Here is a 20,411-nt window from a genome sequence, read left to right on the forward strand (position 1 = left end):
GGAGTCACTCCTCCCCCCAATCACTCATCGCACCATGCATTCCCCATTCGCTCCATACACACAGACCCGCTGGCCTTACTCACTCATGTCTCCACCTCACAACTCACCAACTCTTCAACACCCACACCACTGAACTCTGCCATCCTTCTAACTACTTCCCCTAACTAACTCGTGCTCCCACGTCGTCCCTTAAACTACAGCACGTTCCATTTAACACTACGTAGCTAAGCTACGTCCCCTCTACACATTCACAGGTCTGTCACTGTCTCCTAACTCAAAAATTCATTTTATTTCCCAACCTAGATCTGGCTACAATCCCTCTAACTAATCCATTCCACGGACTCCATGAGGACTTACCCCTGCCCCATGGAGTCGGTCTAACTAAGCTAACCCTTCCCCCTAACTAGTTTTCATCCTGTGCCCAGAGTAAGGGGGTCTTTCACCCCTTGCCCAGGAATCCTGTACACCCGAAAGTGAGGCTTGCTTTTTTTTTTTTTTTCCATGCGCAGCACCTGCGCGGCAACTCAGAGCTCGCGCACTTTGCACCTGCCCGTGACGTCATGCAGCTGCACGTGTTCCTCGTCCCTCCTTGGACGGGACCATCCGGCAGAGATACCCCTCCTGCCGGATTCCAACCACACGTGCAGCCATGACGTCACCGTGCGCAAAAAAAAAAAAACACAAGCCCCACGTCTCGAGGGGTTCCCCACGCGAACACATGTGCTTTGCCCGTTGGAGCTTAACACACACGATCGCGTGGAGAACCCGTCCAGTCCAAATCCGTTATCCTGCCTAAACTTTGTCCGTCCGCGGGATCGGCAAATCCACCGCGTGCGTTTCCGGACCGGGACTTCACTCTCGCAAGCGAGCACGTGGTGGTCTCGTGCGTTGCACAGCACGAACCGCGTGCTCACTGCTGGGTGAACCCGGCACGGTCTCCGAAACAGCTGCAGCCGCTACTCGGCTTTCTCTCCTCTGTCGCCGTCTCCGTCTCCATTCCACACACGCATACCTGCGTGTTACGACGCACACAGTCCACACCATCACATTCACACCGGGAGACGCGGCTGCGTGCTCCCGCATGCCAACCGACATCTCCCTCTCATACCGCTCTCTCACACACACGGTCTCCCTGGCACACAGCGACCTTGCACACGGCCGTTCACTCACGCGTGCCTCACTACTCACACAAACCATACTACTCGTTTCATTCACACACGCGAGGGCACTCGCCCGCGGTGCCTCACTCACACTCCGTGCCTCATCCACACACACGGGGGCACTCACCCGCGGTACCTCACTCATACACACGGCGACACTCACACACGCGGTCTCTTCCACACACGGTGCCTCACCCACACACGCGGGGGCACTAACCCGCGGTGCCTCACTCACACTCCGTGCCTCATCCACACACGGCGTGCTGGGAAGCACGTACTCCGGCACCATTGCCACCACACCACTCACACGTGGTGCCTCACTCATACTGGCCGTTTCACTCACACACACGGCCTCACTCACACACGGTGCCTCACCCACGCACGGCGTGCTGGGAAGCACGTACTCTGGCTCCATTGCCACCACACCAATCACACACGGGGTCGCTTCCACACACGGGGACGCACTCACACCTTGCACCACACACACAGGGACAACCATACTGGGGATTCGTGTCCCCACAAGGGTCTCCGGGGCCTCTATACCCCCCAAGCTCTCCGTGCACCCGTCCACAGCACTCGTCCCCTCAACCTCGCAAAACACGACCGAACTCACCTGGTCGTGACTCGCCTTAAGGGGGCATACTCCCTCCCCTCGTTCCTGGAGGAGGCCATCCAGGTGCTCGCACTGGGTCTCCACCCAGTCCGCCAGCTCACCCCCATTATCCTCCACTACCTCTGTGTGTGTGTGTGCGTCACTTACCCCGTCTTCCTCGTGTAGTCTCTCCTCTATGGTTCCCTTCCCGGCTACCGTCACTGCCAACTCTTCACCCTTTACCTCCCTTGTCTCCACTATTATTATTTCCTTTGTCACGGCCTTCATGCCCGCCTGCAGGCATCGGCCCATGTTCTGCGTCTCACCCCGCAGCTTTTTCATTTCTTCCCTCATTTGCTGTGTATTCGCATCCATCGTCGTTTTCACTTCATTTGTATTTGTATCCATCGTCGTTTTCACTTCATTTGTATTTGTATCCATCTTTTCGTTCATTTGTTCGTTCATGCCTTTCATTTCGTTTTTCATATTCGCCTCCATCTTTTCGATCATTTGTTTGTTCATGCCTTTCATTTCGTTTTTCATTTCATTTGTCATTGCCGCATTCATTTGTGCCAGCATGGTGAATAGTTGGGCCATGTCGGATGCACTCAAGTGAGCCGTTTCGGCAGGGGTTGGGGAAGGGTCTTGGTGGAGAGGGGGGGGGTGTCATACACCGCGGCCGCTGCCGCACCCACCTCGGGTCCTGGGTTCAGTTGGGCGAGTCCGTGTTCCTGCACAATCAACATTTCCTGCTCGGGGATTCCATCCTGGACCATGGATCCTACACATTCTACATCCATTTCTAATACCCCCGGCTCCCGCTCGCCTTGAGACGCCATCTTGCTTCTCGTGAAGGGTTAATTTGCTCGCTCGTAATTTGGAGGGAATCGGGGGTCGCTTCTCTCACCCCTGGACCGATTCCCGTGAATTTAGCCGGAGACAGGACAGCCCGTTTTCCTGTTCTCCGACACCAGTGCCGCGAGGAGGGCGATGAATTTGTATCCCACTTCTGACACCAGTGTTGCGGTATTCGCGCCCGCCGGCGTGCGACGGCCACGTAACTCGAATCGCGGCGCGTCGCCCACCGGACGGACAATCCAGTCGTGACCCTCTCGGACTAACGCCGGGAACCAGTCACGGGTGGACCTTTCGGTCTCACCGCGATCGAGCCAATCAGCCCCCGCGTGGGATAGGGTTGCTCGCCAAATTCGAACTACCTAAGTACCCACGCGGAGGGTAGACCGGGCGATCGCACCTGCCCACTGCAGGTGGACTTCGGACACGGGCCACTTAAGCGACCCGTTCCGTACTATCAGAATAACCGAGCGGTGTTATCGTCGACCTCGACGGTTCGATTAATTATCGGGCGTATTCAGCCCACTACCAACCCTTTACGTGAAGCAAGATGGGGATTCAAAGAAGGAAATGACGAAGCGAAGCGGGAGAACAGTTCAACAATAAAGCACATTTATTCGCGACGAACGGAAAGCACACAAATACAATTCCACCAAATGCACACAAAAAAGAAAACATAAAAGTGAAAACACAGTGCAGAGCTAATACCGACTACCGAGCACACGGCAACACTTATACAATTCTACTTCACAGACGGCGCCGACAACACATACCCAAAACCAAGGAAAAGAAATACCCTCAAGAATGAGGTAGGCCTGGGGCCGAGACCGGGTCGGGCCTACCCGTCTGGTGATGAGACGCGGAGCGGCGATGGCCCCGCAACCCGCGGGCCTCGTGGACAGTGCCTGGCAGGGGGTGGAAAAAGGGGCCCCCTTGGTCGCACTATCTCAGCGCGGGGGGAAACAGGAGGGGGTTGCTGATGCTCGGGGTATAGAGGATCTTTATTATGTGCGACGAGCGTCTCCACCTCGGCCAGGTCGCGCTGTCGGCCTCCCTCGGGTGCAGCTTCCTGCACGACGCGAGCACCCCCTCGTCTGGTGTCGCCGCCTTTCCACAGCTCCGTCCCCTCCGTTCCGACTCCAACGCACACGACGAGCAGCTCCACCGCCCGCGAAGTCTTGACCCTCTGCTTCCGACTCTCCTCTTCTTGACTCTCCGACCTCGTTCTGCTCCTTCTCTCGTTCCCTTTTTGCTGACTCCCACTCTGACTGACGAACACGGTCCTTTTATCCCCCCGTAACTTCGCCTTTGACCCCCTCCCTTTGACCTTTCACCTCGCTCCCCATTGGCCCGAGAAAAAGTGGGCGTGAAGGCTTTTTGATCCACAAATTTGCATATATCGATCGTTCTGGAGGCGGGGCCAAATCGCCCCTCGCTCACCGATTGGACGGCAAAAAGTGGGCGTGTGTCGTTTTTGATCCGTTTTTGAAGCAGAAAATCCGTGATTTTGTACACGCTGTTCAACGTGCGCCCTACACGAGTCCAGCATCGGTGCCCATGAGTGGCGCGAGATGACGGTGATGCGATGGTGGCGAGTTGTGACGGTAAAGGTCATGGCGGTTGTGGTGAAGCGGCGTTGTGGTTGGTGGTTGTTGTTGTGGTTGTGATGGTGGCGATTGGTCCAAAATAAAGATAGTAAAAGAAAAACGGCTATCCTGAAGAGTCGCAGCACGTATAAATGACATGTATTCCCACTAGACAACGGGTTTGGGCCTAACTACACATGCACTTACCGAGATACCTCACCTAAGGGACCTGAATGGTGGTTTGCGAATCTGGTAACCACAACAATACATTACCGTGTGCAGAACGGCTGCCATTGGGAATGTCTAATTTTCAAGATCATTGGCTTTGCAAAACAAAGTGGAATTTCTTTCTTGATGCAAGATTTAAGCTCATGGAAGGGCATAGTGTCAACTGATGAAGCTGGCTTGAGGCTAGTCAGAAAGCACAGATCTCGAAAGGTCCCAAGTGGCTTGTCCTGTTGGTGAGAGAAAAAAAAATATTGTTAGGGATAGTAGGTCAGAGAGACATTGCCACCTTGGAAAAGTAACCAAAAGATAACTTTCTGAGCAAAAATGCATTTGCTTCTCTTTGCAAAATTAACATTATCACTTATTTGCATGTGCAGTACTCTGTGAATTCAGCTGATCAGACCATTATCAAAGGGAGTGATGTCATTTCTGTATTGGTAATTGGAGGAGGCAAGCAAATCCTCCTATCTCCAGCACGGTGATAAGCCAATCGGATTCCTCTTTCAACGTCCTGCATATTCAAAAAAAAATAATATAAAATAAAAAATATCATTTGACCAAACATAATTTGACTAAAGCCTTCGTTATTTTATAACTTGGTTTACAGATCCGCCGACGGTATATTTGCCGAAATGAAATATAAATATAAAACATTTTTAGCCTTTTATATTTATAATTTTTCCGCCGAAGGTGAAAATGTTTCAAAACTCAATGTAAACGTCGGCATTTATTTTCAAAATATAATTTCGCGCACGTGCACCAAAATGCCGAGTCACCTTTAACCAAACTGCGCAGTAGTCTTCGGTCATGGCGTCTGAGCAGTGGCCAGCGTGGTTCAGATTGACTGGTTTCTGGGGCGAAAGTGATTGTTAAGAAGTATGTCAGCGGTATAAATTTGAGTGACTATTGGTGATTTAATCACGCAACATCTTGAAGACGAATATTCTGGCCGAATGATTGCATCAATTCAGTGCAGCAGCAGGGATGATTCGCAGGCTACTCTCGATCGTGCTGATTTTGTTTCCGTCGAAAGTTGTACACCGCTGTTCGTATTGAAAGATTTCGGTGCCAAGTACGTCAAAGTTCCCCTGCGAGATGCTGATATCCAGCCTTCAACGGACCAGAAATCAGCCTTTGATGTGCTCATGGGGATGGGGAGACGGTACGATCAGATGCCCACTGAAAACTAAGCTGGTTATGGCTCTGATTGACCGTTTTGAGCATGTTGACTCCCAGTAGACGCCTTTTTTAAAATCATATCCAGCACTATGCACTGGTGTGCACACACACATCTACGACTTGGACAGTAATTTTCTCAGCATTGTTTCCATTTGTTGATGATCCAACAGGTTTCGATAAGAAAAACATGCCAGACTATATTGTAAAAACAAGTTTTAATCCTTCTTTATTGGTTTTCACATCAGATGATACATTGAACATGGGCATCCTGCATTTGAATGGTCTTCCATCTTCAATGTTTTCTTAGATCCTCCTGGTCTGAGATTTATATTTATTTCCCCCCCACCTACCCTTGTCTTTTCCATGGAACATCCGAAAACAAATCATAAAAATATATAATTTCTATTTATATTTTGACCTACCGACCCTACATTTCAGCTGAAGAACTGTGTAAACCAAGTTATAAAATAACTAAGGCCTAACCGCATTACCTGTCAACCCACTGTTACATTTGATCTCAATTAAAGGTCACGTGAGAGAAAAGAAAGGTAAGCAGAAGAGAGAATATCACATACTTCTAACTTGAGGTATGGCCTGTAAAATGATTTTGAAAGGGCACCTGACCCTTGACTTTTGATCTTTTGAACCCAAAATATAAATTTGTTTTATTTTGAATTTTTTTTTTTATTGTAGTCCATACTTGTGCAAAGTTTGGATGAAATCCCTTCAGTGCTTCACAAGTCAGTGTGGTAACAAAAAACTGATGACAGACAGGACAGCCAGACAAACAACCAAAAAGTATAATGCCTCTGGCCTTCAGCTGTGGATGCATCCACAGCTGAAGGCCAGAGGAGGCTGGCGTTGCTATGTCTCCGTTTCCTATTTGAGCCCATCTTTCTTAATCTCTGCGTGACTTCACGTGTGCTAACGATTGCTGCTCACAACAAGGTTTTGGTGTGGTTGGCAAAAGTGGTCCAGACTTCTTAGGCGTTCCTTGACGCCAGGTCTCACTTTTGTGCTCTTTCAGTGTGGTTGTGTGGGCTACAGTTTCTCCACTATAGATGGATCCATGTGTCTAGGTGTTGCTTTGAACAACTATCTGGTTCAAAATAATTGGGTTCAGTCTCTTGCTTTCCTGATGCTGTTGAGTTTTGATTGCTCATTTCGTTAAAATATGTCTCCACTGTGGATTCGGGGAATTCTTCTCCAGATAAAATTAATAAGGTGTTGCTCTTGCTGTTCTGACTGGCCAGTGGAAAAACGTTTTAAGATCTAACCCAAACGGGAGGGAGAGGAAACGGTAACCTGCAAGTAAGGGGGTTGGGTGAGGAAGGTAACCTTTTAAGGACCAAGGAACACACATATGTCCCTAAACTTTAAAGTGATATGTATCTGATATTTTCCCTGCAATTTTAGATTACTTTGCTTGTACATTGGAAAACATTGTGGCTAACACTGGGGAAGAGCTTTTATCATTTCCATATTTTTCATATTTTTGTTGATAAGAAAAACTTGTATTTTTTGTTATACATATTCTTGAATTTCAATTCATATTCTTGATTTTAGCCAAACTAATAGTAAAATTGGACTTGTTTCTGAAAATTCATTTCAAGATGCTTGTGGTCCTCAAAGGGTTAATGTGAGTAGAAAGGATTTTAGATGTTGATGCAGGATGATGTGAGATTGTGATATACCACCTGTTTGAAGCCCTGAAATGAAGAGTGCAATTGAACCGCTTCTGTGAGGGAGTGCCACAATTGGGAGAAAAGTTGAACAAACGAGTGGTGGTGAGTGGTAATTTGGAATTTTATGAGCTTAGCGAGTCTGGTGTTGGCTTGGTGGCTAGGGTGGTGGGCTTGGGATCTTAGGGGCCCGAGTTCAAGCCGATCCAGCCTGTCATCCTTCCCAGGTTAGCAAAATGAGTACCAGTAAATTGGTAATAGGTGCATTGCATCAATGGTGCCCCCATACTCGGTAGCAGTGGCGATGCACCGTTGATCATAGCCAGTTGAAAGCATGAAATTATTCCACCACATAAGTGGAAGTATAAAAAAGGGCTTAGCAGGAGAGGTTGATTGAGGAATGTGTGTATCCTAGAGTAGATGGGGAAGGTCTGAAGGCTGGAGAGCAGAGGTCCAAGTTTGACTGGAGGAGAGGTGGTTTTAAAAAAACGAACGAAAAAAAACCCAGCCCACTGATGTCTGGGCTGGGTTTTTTTTGTTTGAGAGCAACAGGCTTTGCTTGTTTTGAGGGCAATAAATTCCATAGAATACAGGATAATTTTTAGTGATTCTTCACCATTGAGAGATGGGGCCAAAAACTATCCATCACATGATGTTTCAAAAAGTTGAAGACTAGTTATTCCAAACTATGTGGATGAGTTGGTTCGGTGACAAGAACAAGCCAATTAAATTTTGGTCAGGTCCGGATGCAGATCCAGCCCATCAGTGTGATGCCAAACGTAAACTGTTCACCTTGGAGGAGGTATGTGCTTTTCCGAGTTCTGTTCTAGTTTTCTTTTGTCGTCGTGTAATTTCATAGAAGTTTGCAATGGGACTCGTGATTTATTTTTTATTTTTTTATTTTTTATTAAACAGTTTACATGTCACATTGGCCTCAAAACTGTTGGACAATCTGGAAATGTCCTTTAACTTGGGGTTGGTAAAGGTATATGAATAATTTTTCTCATGCTGGCTGTTATCTGTTTTTTGTGATATGTCATTAATTTGCTTTGCAAACATTGCCAATATGTTATTTTTTGTTTCAGTATAAACAGCAACTTTTGAAGGGTATTGAATGGCCAAATAACCACCGGTTGTGGATTTAAGAAGGCATAGATAGAGTCTGTACGTGTGAAACGGTGAATTTTCGAGTTGGACCATTTCACCCAAGACTACCGTTTGGATCAAATTATTATTATTATTATTATTATTATTATTATTATTATTATTATTATTATTATTTTTCAAATGGGATTAGAATCGAACAGATCATGTTGAAATCCTTGTCTGTCCCAATTCTGCAACCCAGTGTCCCTATCCAAAAGTGTCTATGTATGCCTTCGTGTCAACTCCAAGCAATATAACTTTTCCATGCTCATTCCAGCTTGCATTTTGATTCCTAATTACATCACCATACCACAAATTTGCAACAAATTCTTGTTCTGATTTAAATTATTGGACGAAATTTGCAGTGATAAAACATTAATGCATGGAATGCTAAGCTCACCATTCTGTATTGCCAGACTGCTTACCATCTGGCGTCGCAATGACTGGCAGGTTTTCATACAATGGCTTTAGGTAATGTAATGGGCTCAAATCTCTGTGGCTGAACTTGAGCAAGGTGATTTGCTAAGTCAACTTTTATTTCCTTTGTCTTCTTTGAAAATCTCTTTGCTATATCTTGGCTTCAAAGTATTGCATGCTTGAATTGTACTACTGGCCAGTACAGAAGTAGGAATGCATTGTCATGTCCAGCAACCATCCAGCTTGGCTCTGAGCAAGAGGGAAATTTCATTGTCTTGCCAGCCTATGCCAGAGAATCTTTATATCTGGCCAGCTTGTTTCCCAGCACTGAGGAAAGTGTATTACAACCATCCTGTGACATCAATTGTGCAAAACAAAAACCTCGCTTTAAGTTTCAAATTAAACTTTTTTATTTGATTAATTTATTTAGTGGGGAGTTAAAAAAGGAATCTGAGAGAGGAAGGTGGAACATGGGATTGAGGAAGGAACTACATGACTTGGAACATGAGTGATTAATGCAATAGAATATGTAACTATGCAAGGACTGAAGTTAGAGTACAATGATGAATACAAGAACATTTACAAACTATCTATATTAAACGATGTGTATTTGTGTGTTTGTGTATTTGTTTGTCCCCCTTCATAAGGACGATTCAAGAAGGGGGTTTTAAAGGCCAATCTTTTAACACGACTGTGTGTTCATAACTGTCTATTTTTCAGGATAAAGAAAAAATCGAAAAACATTTTTCATAAAAGAGTAATTATGTGTCTCATATTGGAATTGCAGACGGTTTACTTGCAAATGGGCCTCAAAGGTGGTGTACAGAAGCATAAAAAAAACAGAACAAATCCAAGATGTAGGGAGGTGACATTTGCTGCACATGATGTGTAACACATGCAGAGTAAAACGGGTGTTCATTTACATCCGTAGGATGTCTAATAAAAACAAAGATGTAAGCACATCTGACACTCGGCCGAGGCTTCAGACCTTGGTGTGCTCACAAGGCTGTATCGCCGAAATGAAATGTCCCACAAGATAAAGAAAACAAGTTCACATTTGTACATGTAGTGTTTTAAAATGACGCTTCTTGTTACAAAACATCATATCTTTCAGTCTCCTTGAATATTTCGAATAAAAGAATTCCAACCTGTCATTTTTGACAGGCTTTTACACTCGTGATTAAATGAACAGTTTGCGGGAAGAGAGGGTGGAAAACTGAAATGGGGACACAAAACGATTACGACCACTACCGCCAACTACTCGTTTAACGGAAATGTCCCCTCAATAGGGGGTTGGTCGGCTGATTTCCCTCTCCACTTGGTCCTGTCAAAAGCATCCTCCTCCATTATCCCCAACAACTGCACGTCTCTACTGATCGCATCCTTTCAGGTCTTTTTCGTTCTACCTCTTGGTCTTTCCCCCTCAATTACTAAACCAGTGACTTTCTTCATAAACTCTTGTCTTTCTCACCATATGCACAAACCACCTTGGTCTTCTCTTTCTCAATTCTTCCTCAGTAATACTAGCTTTGATCATCTTTCTTATGGCCACACTATGCTTATCCTTTAGTGTTACCCTACACATCTGTCATCTACTCCCCTTATTCCTCACGTCTCACTACCATATGTCAGTACAGGTTAAATATACAACTCTACTTTTTTACTTTGGGACATTTTTGTGTGTTAAAATGCCTCAACTCTCTCCACTTATTCTGCACTACTACCCTAATGCTAGTTCTCACAGCTAACTCCGCTCCACCTGGGGACAGCACCAGAGGAAAATTGTTGAGCACGTTCAGCCTACTGAGTAACCCTGAACAAGTGTATGGAGATGTACAGAACATTCAAGGACATCAATGTACATGGTGATTTATAGAGCAAATGGTTTCAACAGGTGGACTGAAAATATTCATAACTGTAGCACTTAGCTTTTCACGAGTGAAGCAGGCCTTGAGATTGAAGGTTAAGACTGGAATAAATTAGGTGCTTTTCAACTTGAGATTACAAAAGTTTTTAATAGCACCTCTCTAGTTTCCTGTTTGTTGACCAAAATCTCCAATTTTCCAGTCCCTTTTCATAAATCTGTTTCTACAAATGTAGCACTCTCACTTTAGTATAGCCTTTTGTTTGGTTGCTGTTTGTTAAAGTGTGTTGGAAGTAGTTTACATCTGTTTGCATTCCCCTATCAAATTGCTCTGGAATGTTTTGGCATTTGGCAAGCTCCATCTTGGCATGCTTTCATCAGCGACGCACACTGTTTCCCAAAATCCTTTTTGGTTCATGTTTACATTATTTCATAGTACATAAAGACCTTAGATCTGCAGAATAATTCCCTGTTTTCTTTGTGATGTACTTTAAAGGTCCACAGAATCAAAAAATCATGTTCAGTTTCATGAAGATATATATGGCTTCACTTGACACTTAATCGTTTTTCTTTTCTCAATTAAATATCTTGAAGATTTTTAAAATGTTATTTGGTGCCCTTTTACACCCAATTGGCCCCACCCCATCCATGACATCATCTCGGCCTTGGGTTTATACATGCACGGTCTGACAGCATAATGTCTCGGCCTTCTCCAATCTACATAATGATTTTGACTATCGTCGTCGTCTGGGAATTCTTGATCAGAAAATTATTCGAATTCACTTTTGGACGAGTCTGAAGCAAGTTGTGCGGCCCTTATCCATTCATGCTGACAATTTATTTGGATTTTTTAGGGGCTGTTACCCCCCCCCCCCCACCCAACTGGGTTTGCTTTTGTTTTTTTTTAGCTGTAACACCTCAAAATACTGTATTATTGGAATTAAAACCTCATTCAGTTCTTTGTTTCTTACTTTAAAATAAATATAATCGCATCAAAATAATTTTTTGTTGTTGATTCTGTGGACCTTTAAGTCTGCCGAAATGTTTACAGGGTGCTCTCTCTCCTCTGAAACTTGACCACAGCCTTCATCACCCATGATCTACCAAAGTTTGTTCATGGGGACACAATACATATATATTTGGTATAGACCACAACAATATATGTGTATATGTATGTATATATATATATATATATATATATATATATATATATATATATATATATATATATATATATATATATATATATATATATAGTTACGTCTGAGGGGGGGTATGCATTCAAAGGGTAATTAGGATGTTTAATTAGGTATGCTATGCTGTTCGAGTTTACCACGATCTCGATGTAATAAGTAGCAATTCAGTGGTGATAAGTTGTCTAGTAAATGTCCATTTCTTCAAGGGGGAAATGATAATTGTCACGTAATTAGATAGGGAGACGGGTTAGGGTAAGTGTGTCTGCGTAAACCCTTTTAGTATTCCCTGTAGGCTTGCCGTGACTTAACAGGACAGTGCTGCGGATGGCTCCGCCCCTTGATCACGATTGGCGGAAGGCGACGGCAGAGGGCCAATAAAAGGGCTCAATTGGAAGTGACGAGGACTCGAGTATAAAAAGGTTCTGTTCGGGAAAAGAAAGCGTCTTGTCGAGGCTGTTGGTCTCGGAGCGTGCTCTCTTGTTGCGCTGGTTCGTTCCTCGATTCGTCGTGCCGCGTCCCTCACCTCGGTTGGCTCTGGAGTTCTGCTGGCTCGGAGTACGGGACCGAACGGCGGGCGGACCTGCCTCCCTCTCCTGCTCGCATCTTGGCGCCAGAACTGGCTCCCTGGCGGCTGTGAGCGGTCTTGGGCCTAGACCAGGAGGTCGACACCACCAGGAACAGCACCACGGTGTCTCCTGCCCCTGACGAGCGCAACGCCAGCTCGTCCGGCGCCAATCCAGGGACTGTTGCGTCGACACCACGGGCCAGCCTGACCACCAGGACCAGCTACGTTTTGTGTGTTTGTGTGTGTGTGTGTGTGTGTGTGTGTGTGTGTGTGTGTGTGTGTGTGTGTGTGTGTGTGTGTGTGTGTGTGTGTGTGTGTGTGTGTGTGTGTGTGTGTGTGTGTGTGTGTGTGTGTACCTGGCGCCTTAGAGGGTTTGAGATTTGTATATCCATTGGAATTGTTTGTGTTTTCCCCACGCCCGAACCCACACCATCCCGTCGAATCGCCCCGGATCCCTCCTCTTGCCGAGTCTTATTATTATTTCTGGTTAGAGAAATAAACATTTTTAACTCAGTGAAAAGCGACTCGTGCCACATTCCTCGTCCCGTTTGCTGTAGAGCGATTAAAACCGCCATCTTTGGGTTATAAAAAAAATAAACCGCCTCCATCGTTTCGGCTCATTCTACGTTGGCGGGACTGTTCAAGTCCCGTGGACGTCACAATATATATATATATATATATATATATATATATATATATATATATATATATATATATATATATATATATATATATATATATTTTGTTACGAATTTGAAATTCAATTGCACACAACATACAGGTTCCCTTAGTCAGCTATGTCGATAAGTGCATGTTCCCGAGATAGCTCACATTTCATTGTTTAAATGTTCAGAGATCGATTAGATGCGCTGCGGATCGATTTAATAGTTAGGGAGCGAACAATGGAGACGTCCCTCCCCCTCTTCTGCGAAGAGGAAGAAGAACCCCAGCAGTGACGTCAACAACTCCCTCCCACCCGTGGTTGAGCGGGGGGGGGGGGTGGATCACGAGGGCATGAGTCACGCCGGGTGCGGGGGAGGGGTGCAAAGGATAAAGAGGAGACTCTTTTTCTTTGTTCGTGTGGGAGCCCCGTGGTAGGGCTGAGTTCGTGGGAGTCCCGTGGCAGAGTTCGTGTGCTGAGTCCCTTGGGAGGAGTAAGTTTTTATTTTTTATTTTTTGCTTCGGAGAGAGCAGTCGTTCAGCATGCCATCGGGTCCTGCTTGGCTTGCTTGGCTTGAGGCCTTCGGAAGCTTTTTGCTTCGGCTGGCTCGATGAGCTTCGGCTGCTGCTTTGTTTTGGAAGGAACTTGAGCCAGTTGTTCGGCTCGAGCTGCGAGTGGAGGCTTCTTCCTCTTCTTCCTCTTCTTCTTGTTCGTGGAGCTTTTCGTTCTCCATTTTGTTTCCTGGCTTGGTGCGACGCATCGGCCTCTTCTTGGAGTTGGTTCCTCGGGGAAGCGACTATCGACAGGAAGGATCGGCGCCTCGTCTCACCGGACGTGTTGAGAAGCGCGGGAGGATTCGCGGGAGCTCGGGAAGGATCGCGGCGATTGGATCCAGCTCGCTCTCGCTGGAGCCCCGGTCCGGACAATTTGAAGACCACACGAGGTGGAAAGGTTCGAGTCAAGCTCTGAGTTTCAGCTCACCTGTCCTCCGAGCTGGAGCTCGTGATTAAAGGCCTCAGCCACCATTTCTTGGGGGTGTGTGTGTGCGTACGTGTGTCCGTGGGCCCGTCTAATAAGTAGGAACTGCTGTTAAGTGTAAATGACTGTACATAATAAGAAGACGGTTGTAGTTCTTTTGTCGTGCTTTTGTTGCTTGTATAATTGCATACGTATTTTGCCTTAATTGCATACATGTTTCATTATAATAAATGTCCTTGTGTGAATGTAAACCTGCTTGTTGCATCCATTCCCTCATTGACTGAACATTTTGTGTGTTGGGAGTTAGAAAGCCGTTGGTTTGCCGTAATAGGGGACGTTTGGGGCGACGGTTCTCGGCGATTACGCCGCTCGGAATCGCGCACGGACAAGCTCACCTCGGCGGTTTGTTCCGTACGAGTTCCATCGACGGTGGAATACCCCGGTAGATGGATCACGTGGGTATTTAGGTATATTGAAGATTGGCATTCAACCCTACCCCATGTGATCTGCCGATTGGCGTATTTCGGTTCTTGTACAAGGACCCGTCGCTTGGAGTTTTCTGGGCGGCAATCTATATTCCGGGTGATCAGTCGGGCCGACTCGACTTGCGGCTCTCTTCAGAGCGGTCGGTTGGCGGCCGACCCCCCCCCCCTCCCCCCCGGCCAGTAACAATATATATATATATATATATATATATATATATATATATATATATATATATATATATATATATATATATATATATATATATATATATATATATACATACAGTAGACTCGGCATAAGTCGGCAGCATGTAACTCGTCACTTCGCCTAAGTCGGCAGCGTCAAAAAGTCCCGAATTTATCTCATGTTAAGTCCCTATGAATAAAGGGTCATCCCTCTGTAAGTCGTCATCTCTAAGTCGTCACTTCCTCTAAGTCGTCAGATGTTGTCCATTCCCACGTAATGGAAACTCAAGTAAATTACCACTCCTAACTCGTTACACGGAACTGCTGCCTCGTGAGAATCCCGATTTCATGGAATCGTGATGCTCGCTCATTGGTGTACACCGCCAGTGATAGGCTATTTATAACTGCGTACACACGTTGATCGCACTGCACGCAGGACAATGGCGACTAAGCGTAAACTTACAACTAAAACCTACCAAGAAAAATACAAAATTATCCAGTTTTGCGAGGCAAACCCACTGATGAAGAAAACAGCCAGAGCTGAGAAGTTGGACATCAAATGGCAGACATTGAACGATATCTTGAAGAATAAGGGCACGATGTTTGGACAAGTGGAGAAGATCGCAAGGCCGGTGGTAAGTGTGAAATGTGTGTCCTTTGAAGATGTCTGACGCGCTCATCATCTGGTTTCGGCAAATGTCGGCTCAGCCAAATATTCGGTTGGACGGTGAAATGTTGCTGCTGAAGGCACGTAAATTCGCTGCGGACCTCGGGCATGATGATGCCGAGACCTTGCCGATGCACTGGATAGACAGATTCAAAGTGAGGTTGGGAATCGGCAAGGTCAAGAAGTGCGGCGAATCAGGCAGCGTGGATTCGGCAGTGGTGCACGACGGGAACGATGGCAAATTGAAAGACATCTTGGAAAGGTATCAGCCTCAGGACGTGTACAATGCCGATGAGACTGGGCTTTTCTGGCAGATGCTGCCAGAAAAGTCTCTGGGGTTCGTTGGTCAATCCCATCATGGTGATAAGCAGGCGAAGTTGTTGTCTTACAGTTGTTCATTATCTTTACTTTTGATAAACTGATTCATGAATTCCATCTTTGCTTGATCACTTTCCAACTCACCAATGAACCCCCACCTCTGCCCTGAGGATTGTGTTTTCCTTTTGGTACAATAGCCGGCTCTCACACATATGTGTCCAAGCCACGCGCGACTTCATCCTTCACCCCACAGTCATCATGAATGTTCGCATACGCGTAAGTCGTCACATTTCTAAGTCGTCACTTTTTTCTCGGTCCCGATGGTGACGACTTGCGCCTAGTCTAATATATATATATATATATATATATATATATATATATATATATATATATATATATATATATATATATATATATATATATATATATATTCTCCAATTACTGCATTATGTTCAATTTACTGCAATTTATCTTCTCTCAAGAGCTTTGCTGTTTGAGTCGTGTTCAATCTCAGAATTTAGACTTGATCTGTTCTTAAAATGTTTTTGAGTCAGCTTTCTGTTTTTATCCCCCGCCACGTGGCGGAAGGAGATATTGTTATCACCCGGGTCGTCCGTCCGGCTGTCCGTCCGTCCGTCTGGCTGGGCGTCAACATTTATAGCGAACAAAGTGAGCTTAATACTTAACACGTGCACGTGAGAGAATAGTTAACAGCAACACAATACCCCTGGCTATTTGGAATCCGTGTCGTTAGCTATGACTTTTTGCTTCCAGTTGTTAAACGCTGTGCGGTGTATAAACACGATTGGGTTTTATTTCTATCTTGTGAATATTACTTAACGCATGCACATGAGAGAATAGGAAACAACAAAAACAACACAATACCCTGGCAATTGTGAATCCGTGTCGTTGGCTATGACCATTTTGCTTCCGTTTTTGTTTTGTTTCTGGGTTTTTTTTTGTTTGTTTCCGGTTTTTTGTCATGGGGAATGATGCATGCCGGGAGATCATGACCGGAAGTGTTTATTTATTCGTTTATTTTTTTCCCAAAGTTAATTTTATACTTCTGAAAGTGATTTTTTTTTTTCATGACAGGAAGTGTTTATTTAGTATTTAACATAACCGGGAGTGATTTTGAAGCTCTTTCCGGAACTTTTAATTTCTTTTATTGTTGACCAGAAGTGATCGTTTATTTATTTATTCAATTATTTTTTTCCCAAAGTTAATTTTAATAAAGATATCTCCCGCATCATCAAAAAATATTTTTTAATCGTGATTTACATTATTTGTTCGCTGATCCCGAATCCAGGCAGAAGTAACCGGAAATTGCGTCAAAATCATCAGCTGTGCGGCGCTTACATGTACCACGGTATAGTTGGCAAGTATACAGTTGTGAACAAGTTTTATGTAAAGTCAGAAGCGAATGTAAGAAGAATTCTACGTTCGCTTCTAGGCTTTGCCTATTCCATATTAGCTGTGAGTGCGATAACTCATAAACTGTTCGCCATATCGATTTGAAATTTGGGTCACACATGTACCACCTGAAAAGGAAGAACCCTATTGATTTTGGGCGTGGCCGGATCCAAGATGGCCAACTGGGGTGGCCATCTTGAAAAAAAGGGTTTTTTGTAATAACTGGAAAACCGCTTATCTGATTTCAATTATTTTTGGTTACTACGTTCCTCACCCCTGGGGAACTTTTTCAAGATGATGACCTAATGGTGTCTTGTTTCCAATTCACCTCCCTCATTATCTGGAATATGTATGACCTTTTTCATTCAATGGCAGGGGATTCCCCATCTCTGATGGTATATTAATTTAAAGTATTGCTCTCACAAGTTGGTAAGTCAGGAATTTTGTTGTTGCTGTGTAATCATCTACCTGGGTGTCGAGGTCCTTTGGTCGTTGCTTGCAGGTGAATGCAATTACTGCGTTGCTTGGAAACAAGCTAGCTGGTTGATTATACACAAAAATTGGCATATTTATACTACTTTTGCCCTACCTCATTTGCAGAGAGCTTCATTCGGCATGTTTTTGGAAAACCAGTCACCATGTTGGATTTTCGTGTAAGTTTTATGAAATACGACTCTCAACCATTACTCCATCGTAAAAATGATGAGCCAAGTGAAACAAATGTCCATTCAAAAGTGACCTATTTTGTGACGTATAGCCTTTAACTTTGTGGTATTGTTTTGATTGTCCATTTAAAAGGCAACCATTCTTTTGACGTTGATTAAAAAAAAAACCCCCTGAAACTTGCAACACTGAAAATGTGCCTACATTGTTGGCACTATGTTCCTCTTCTCTCTTCCTTCCTGCTTGCATCTCTCCAGGCCTTTGTGAACTTTGTCCCAGCAGCACCTGCTCCCTACTTGCATTTCCACATCCACGGCCTGGTCGCTGTCGCCTCGTGGATCTTGCTGCTCCAGAGCGTCCACCCGTTGATGTTGCAGCTCATGAGGCTCCATTGGCATGCTTGGCACTCAGCTTGCCAGGTTCCCGCCTTGCCACTGCATCACAGAAGGTTGGGACAAATAATTTGAATGACTGTACTCGTAGACTTGCTTGTGGAAAACTTTCTTCCACTTACTTGCCTGTTAGGATATTTGTTTCTTAACTGTACCTATGTTTTGTTTCCGAAAGCATGTTTTGTAATGTGTGACCCCATATCTGCTACATTGTACCTTGTTTGTGTTGTTGTTTTTGTGTTCTCTCATGCATGAGGTGTGCAAACCTTTGCTCACCCACCCTGTACACATGTGGCATGGCCCAGATAACAGAGTGGTGGTTGGCTGAATTTGAAGCCATGCACAGTGAATGGAATCCTGTGCTTTTCCCACTGGTCACCTCACACAGTGACAAGAAGAGATGCCCCTATGCCATTGATTTAACAACAGCTTTAACAGCTAAAATATTGGGAATTAAGCAGAACAGCAACAACCAATAACTTGTTTCAACAAGCAACTATATTTAAATGAGGGTACGAATCCTGATGAAGTCCTGTGGAAGATTCTAATGATCTTGAAGGCCTTGGTTTCCACAGCGTCAAGCTGAGCAAGGTGTGAGGCAGAGGAGCTAGCTCAGACGGCAGAGCAGTACTCCATCAAGCTGTGGACGAAGGCCTTGCAGCTGGATAGGAGTTCAGGTGTGCCAAGGAAGGACTTTGTACGATGGAGAATGCCCAGACGGCGACTGGGTTTGAAAGCCAACTTTGAAATGTGGTTTGCCCAAGAAAAGTCATGGCTGATGGTGAGATCCAGGAGTTTGAGTGAGTGACCTTCTTTTGAGTGACTGGACTGGACTGAACTGAAGATTGAGGCAGACCAAAGGCAAAAATACCCTGGCTGTGTCCAGTAGGACACAGCAGGAGCCAACGCAAGCAGTTAGCCCAGGGGCATTCTCGCTGCAGGTCGTGGTCCGCATGCCATGCAGGGCTTGATGAGAGGCGTTGCTAGCTGGGTTGGGGCGCAGCTTGGTGCGGCTGCTCCGCAGACTCCAAACGCAGTCTTCTGTGAGGTTGATTCCAGGTGTCTCCTCTGATCCCCCCTCTCCCCTTGATGCATGGGCTTTTAAAGTCTCTGGTCTCCCCCCCCCACCGTGACGTCCCATGCCCCTCCCCGCTCACTCACCGTTGGGTGGAGATCCCTTCCCTGACCCACACCCTGATAGTTGTGGTGATTGTGGAGCCGTTTTTTCCTGCCTAAACGATGGGGTAACAGGCCACCCAAACGCTAAAAAATGGCATTTAACACAGAGCACAGAGGGAAAAAAAATAATTGGCCAAAATGGGGTCAAAAGTGTGATCATTTTCTAAACACACATTGGGGTGGGTAGACGGTCTAACGATGACATAAATGACGCATATCTAATCTCACAATTACTTTATGCTTATGCTAAACATTCACTGCAAATAAATAACCGCTATATGAAGCTTCTTCAGCCCACAAGGAGTCATTTCCACAACATGATCAACATGGCACCCAAAAGGATACGTTTCTTAAGTTTAGACCCTGAATGAAAGAGCTTGCTTTTGGGAAATTCCTGGACAAGGCTTGCAGAGAGAAATGTACCTTCCAGCAGATGAGAACATCGTATAACCATAAGTTCTCCTCGTTTCGATGTTGGCAAAGAAACTGAAACGATAACATGGAAACTTAAATACACAAACTTTTGTTTTATTTGTCGTCATGCTTGGTATGATTGTGAATTTGTGACATTTCTATTTTTTAGGGTACCATTGTACGAGTGTTTGACACTGCAAATGGGAACCTACTTCAAGAACTTCGTCGCGGCTCGGCCCCAGCTCATATATACTGGTAGGAGTACTTTATTGCAGTTTTGTGGTGTTCTATCCAGGTCCCAAAAAGGTAGGGTGCAAAAGGGGTAGGATTGGGGAGGATGGCAATCAAATTGAAAAAGGGACTGGTGCTGAGTTGTAAATCCATCTCATAAACTACAATGGTACTCAGTAGAGCACATACCTCCTCCAAGGTGCACAGTTTACGTTTTGCATCCCACTGATGGGCTGGATCTGCATCTGGACCTGACCAAAATTTAACCGGCTTGCTCTTGTCACCGAACCAACTCATCCACATAGTTTGTAATAACTAATCTTCAACTTTTTGAAACATGCTATGTATAGTTTT

The 20,411-nt window shown here is 45.1% G+C and overlaps 1 protein-coding gene across 2 annotated transcripts in view; it reads left to right on the forward strand.

Moving 5' to 3' along the window:
• Positions 1-20,411, forward strand: part of WDR45B (WD repeat domain 45B) — a 54,404-nt gene that overhangs the window by 27,494 nt on the left and 6,499 nt on the right. The window contains exons 6-8 of one of the 2 annotated variants that reach the window (XR_015055126.1): positions 17,779-17,831; positions 18,099-18,289; positions 19,996-20,081. Coding sequence is in view for 1 of the 2 variants with exons in the window: in XM_085869870.1 (XP_085725996.1) it covers positions 18,099-18,289; positions 19,996-20,081 (277 nt within the window). In the remaining variant the exon portion in view is untranslated. The remainder of the gene's footprint in view (positions 1-17,778; positions 17,832-18,098; positions 18,290-19,995; positions 20,082-20,411) is intronic. The other variant, XM_085869870.1, reaches the window with a different exon arrangement.

This window comes from Eptatretus burgeri, chromosome 2 (genome assembly GCF_056783735.1).
Source record: "Eptatretus burgeri isolate ZD-2024b chromosome 2, Ebu_testis_v1, whole genome shotgun sequence".
Taxonomy (NCBI): domain Eukaryota; kingdom Metazoa; phylum Chordata; class Myxini; order Myxiniformes; family Myxinidae; genus Eptatretus; species Eptatretus burgeri.